This window comes from Helianthus annuus, chromosome 4, assembly GCF_002127325.2.
Source record: "Helianthus annuus cultivar XRQ/B chromosome 4, HanXRQr2.0-SUNRISE, whole genome shotgun sequence".
Classification (NCBI taxonomy): domain Eukaryota; kingdom Viridiplantae; phylum Streptophyta; class Magnoliopsida; order Asterales; family Asteraceae; genus Helianthus; species Helianthus annuus.
This window is the reverse complement of record NC_035436.2, coordinates 164,005,105-164,008,928: the sequence shown is the minus strand read 5'-3', so window position 1 is coordinate 164,008,928 and position 3,824 is coordinate 164,005,105. Positions and strand designations below refer to the sequence as shown.

The 3,824-nt window shown below is 40.2% G+C and overlaps 1 protein-coding gene across 1 annotated transcript; it reads right to left on the bottom strand.

The window, feature by feature from the left end:
- Positions 1–1,033: 1,033 nt before the first annotated feature.
- On the bottom strand, positions 1,034–3,232 carry LOC110933677. Its single transcript, XM_022176887.1, has 3 exons — positions 2,476–3,232; positions 1,746–2,427; positions 1,034–1,298 (listed from the first exon to the last, which is right to left on the bottom strand). Exons 1-3 carry the CDS (start codon positions 3,230–3,232, stop codon positions 1,034–1,036), a joined length of 1,704 nt encoding a protein of 567 aa, XP_022032579.1.
- Positions 3,233–3,824: the final 592 nt, after the last annotated feature.

Here is a 3,824-nt window from a genome sequence, read left to right as displayed (position 1 = left end):
TAAATCGTGTATCCCGGTCCGACACGATAGACACTGGCACACCGTGGCGGGAAACGATCTCATTCACATTAATTTCCGCTAACCTTTCAGAGGAATAAGTCTCCCGAATGGGTAGGAAATGGGCACTTTTGGTAAGGCGGTCAACAATGACCCATATCGCATCATGTCCCTTTCTTATCCTAGGAAGTTTGGTCACAAGATCCATGGTTACAGCCTCCCATTTCCACACCGGGATCTCTAAAGGTTGCAGTTTCCCATATGGTTTTTGATGTTCCGCCTTTACTTGGGAACACGTCAAGCATTTAGATACATACTTAGCAATGTCGCTTTTCATTCCCGGCCACCAATAATTCTCTTTCAAATCCCGATACATTTTAGTGGCTCCCGGATGAACCGACTAACGGGACTTATGTGCTTCTTCCAATACTAAGGCTTTTGCTTCACAATGACGTGCTATCCAAACCCGACCATACCTCGTTTTTAACCTGCTCGCATTTACTTCAAGTTTATTATCAAACCCTTTCGTCCTTTCACTTTTCGGATCACCTACATTCAAGGACTTATCTTGCGCCTTTCGTATTTTTTCGAGAAGGTTTGGTGTGACTATCATTCTCATCGATTTCACTCGAATAGGTGGTGGGTATCCTTTCCGGCTTAGTGCGTCCGCCACAACATTTGCCTTACCCGGATGATAAAGAATGTTACAGTCGTAATCCTTGATCAATTCCAGCCACCTTCGTTGCCTCATATTAAGGTCTTTCTGCTCGAAGAAGTATTTAAGGCTCTTATGGTCTGAATAAATTGTACACTTTGTTCCATACAAATAATGCCTCCATATTTTTAAGGCAAAAACTACCGCCGCCAGTTCTAAATCGTGTGTTGGGTAGTTAATTTCATGTTGTTTTAGTTGTCTTGAAGCGTAGGCAATAAACTTGCCTTATTGCATCAAGACACACCCCAACCCCTGATGAGATGCATCCGCGTATACCACTAAATCTCTTGTTCCCTCTGGCAGGGTTAAAATGGGAGAGCTCTACAATTTCTCTTTTAATATTTGGAAAGCTTTCTGTTGATCATCACTCCATTCAAACTTTTCTTCCTTCTTTGTCAATTTGGTTAAAGGAAGGGCTATTTTGGAGAAATCTTGGATGAATCTCCAATAATAACCGGCTAGACCGAGAAAACTTCTTACTTCACTAACATTCTTCGGGGGTACCCATTTTACCACAGCTTCCACCTTAGAAGGATCCACCAAAATCCCTTTCTCATTAATTACATGGCCTAAGAACTGCACTTCCCTGAGCCAAAACATACATTTAGTAAACTTAGCATATAACTTTTCCTTTCGAAGCGTCTCAAGCACTTGACGTAGATGACTCGCATGTTTAGACTCGCTACGAGAGTATACTAAAATGTCATCAATAAATACTATAAATACTATGACAAACTGATCTAGCATATTTCGGCATACTCTATTCATTAAATCCATAAAAGCGGCCGAAGCGTTAGTTAACCCGAATGACATTACTAAAAATTCATAATGTCCGTAACGGGTTCTGAGCGCGGTCTTAGGTACGTCCTCTTCTCTTATTCGTACTTGATGGTAACCCGATCGCAAGTTGATTTTTGAGAACCAACTTGCCCCTTGTAATTGATCAAAAAGATCATCTATTATCGGAAGGGGATATCGGTTCTTTATCGTGAGTTTGTTGAGCTCACGATAGTCGATGCACATTCTCATCAACCCATCCTTCTTTTTAACGAGCAAAACGGGCGCTCCCCACGGGGACACGCTAGGGCGTATGAAGCCCTTGTCAAGAAGTTCTTGTAATTGGACCATTAGTTCCCGTACCTTCGCGGGTGCCAGCCGGTAAGGAGCTTTGGCTACCGGTTTGGCATTTGGTTCCAACTCGATACGGAATTCGACTTCTGGCTCCGGTGGAAGTCCCGGCAATTCATCCGGAAACACATCCGGGTATTCACTCATAATCTTAGTATCTTCAATTCTTAAAGTACCTAGTTTTGTATCGACAACATAGGCTAAGAATGCCTTACTTCCATTCTTCACATACTTAACCGCTTCTAAGATAGTACAGAATTTTGCCTCTACCTCTCTTTTCCCATGAATACTTACCCGCCTTCCCTTAGGATATGTCACATGAATAATTTTGCTTTCACATAAAATTTTCGCATGATGGTGGGATAACCAATCCATATCTACTACTACCTTAAATTCTCCTAAGACCATGGGAATTAAATCAATGTCAAAATCCTCATCCTCGATAGTAATTTTACAATTTCTACATATCTCATGTAGAAGGTAACTCTTACAGTCGGCTATTTCTACCTCCAAAGATGTAGGCATTCTTTCTATCGTGAACAAAGGGGAATGTATAAACTCGCTCGAAATGAATGATCTACTAGCCCCTGTATCAAACAACACATATGTAGGTATAGAGTTTATCATAAATATACCTGACGCCACATTCGGGTGAGCACTAGCTTCTTCCGTAAAGATTTGGAACATTCTTCCTTTAGCTTTAGCAAGTTCTTCCTTCTTTCCTTCTTTCTTCGTTCCCTGTTTGAGTTTTGGACATTCGGCCTTTACATGGCCCGATTCATTACAGTTGTAACACACTCTCTTGGGACTTGGGCAATTATAATACGAATGCCCTTCTTGTCCACAGTTGTAACATCCTTTCCTCCCCAATAAACATTCTCCCGAATGGGGTTTTCCACACGTTTTACATCGTGGAAACCCTCCTTTAGAAGCTTCTTTCTTTCCTTGATCATGTGTCTTAGGTTTCTTGGAAGTGCTTTGTGTTGATCCTTTCTCAATTTGTCTTTTCTCCCCACGTTCAACTTGTCTCTTCAACTCGATTTCCCTATCCCTTGCCCAATTAATAAGCTCGTTCAAAGTTTCACATTTGGAAGGAGTTATGAACTCCCGATATTCAGCCTTCAGCATGTCATGATAACGGATAATCTTCATCCTCTCCGTTCCCACCATTTCTCCGCAAAACTTCAGCTTGTCGAGGAAAGTATTTGTGATCTCATCGATTGATTCATCCTTTTGTCGAAGCCGGAGAAAATCTTCTTGGATCCAATCCACCGCTGATTGTGGACAATGGTATTTGATAAAAGGTTGCTTGAATTCTTGCCAAGTCAAAGTTTGGACTTTATCCTCGCCAATCTCTTTATTGGGTTTCCTCCTGAATTGATGTATATGCATTATGCCTAGTAGAGATGGATATAATCGGGTGATTCCCTTGGTGGCACGATAATACTCTAGTGGTCCGTCATTGATCCAAATTTGCCACTAAAAAATATGTTAAGTCAATTATTACAAAAAGTAGCATGATTGCACACTTTCCGAAAAAGTAAATTTAAGAAACCAATGAAAAAAACTAAAGCTATTCAAACATGCAGACTTTCCAATCTACCATAGCATAGTTGTCAATAACTTTAAAACTTAAAACAAAAAATAAATAGTTAATTACTGTTTTCGTCTCTGTGGTTCGTCAAAATAATCTATTTCAGTCCATTAGTTTAAAAATTGCGATTTCAGTCCCTGTGGTTTCACTATCGTAATCATTTCAGTCCCTGTGGTTTCACTTTCATAACCATTTCAATCCATTATTCTGTTAAGTACAGGGACTGAAATGGTTACGAGGTGGACTGAAATGGTTACGAAAGTGAAACCACAGGGACTGAAATCGGAATTTTTAAACTAATGGACTGAAATGGTGATTTTTAACAAACCATAGGGACGAAAACAGTAATTAACTCAAAAATAAAAAACAAGCCATATCTCCTTCTTCTTC

What these genes read in the sequence shown, in the direction of transcription:
- LOC110933677 (XM_022176887.1), bottom strand. Translation starts at nt 3,232, where the DNA reads ATGCATATACATCAATTCAGGAGGAAACCCAATAAAGAGATTGGCGAG. An exon ending in TCACCCGAATGTGGCGTCAG is followed by an intron (nt 2,428 to 2,475) that starts GTATATTTATGA and finishes TGTTTGATACAG; the next exon opens with GGGCTAGTAGATCATTCATT. An exon ending in CTCGTTAAAAAGAAGGATGG is followed by an intron (nt 1,299 to 1,745) that starts GTTGATGAGAAT and finishes GTTTTGGCTCAG; the next exon opens with GGAAGTGCAGTTCTTAGGCC.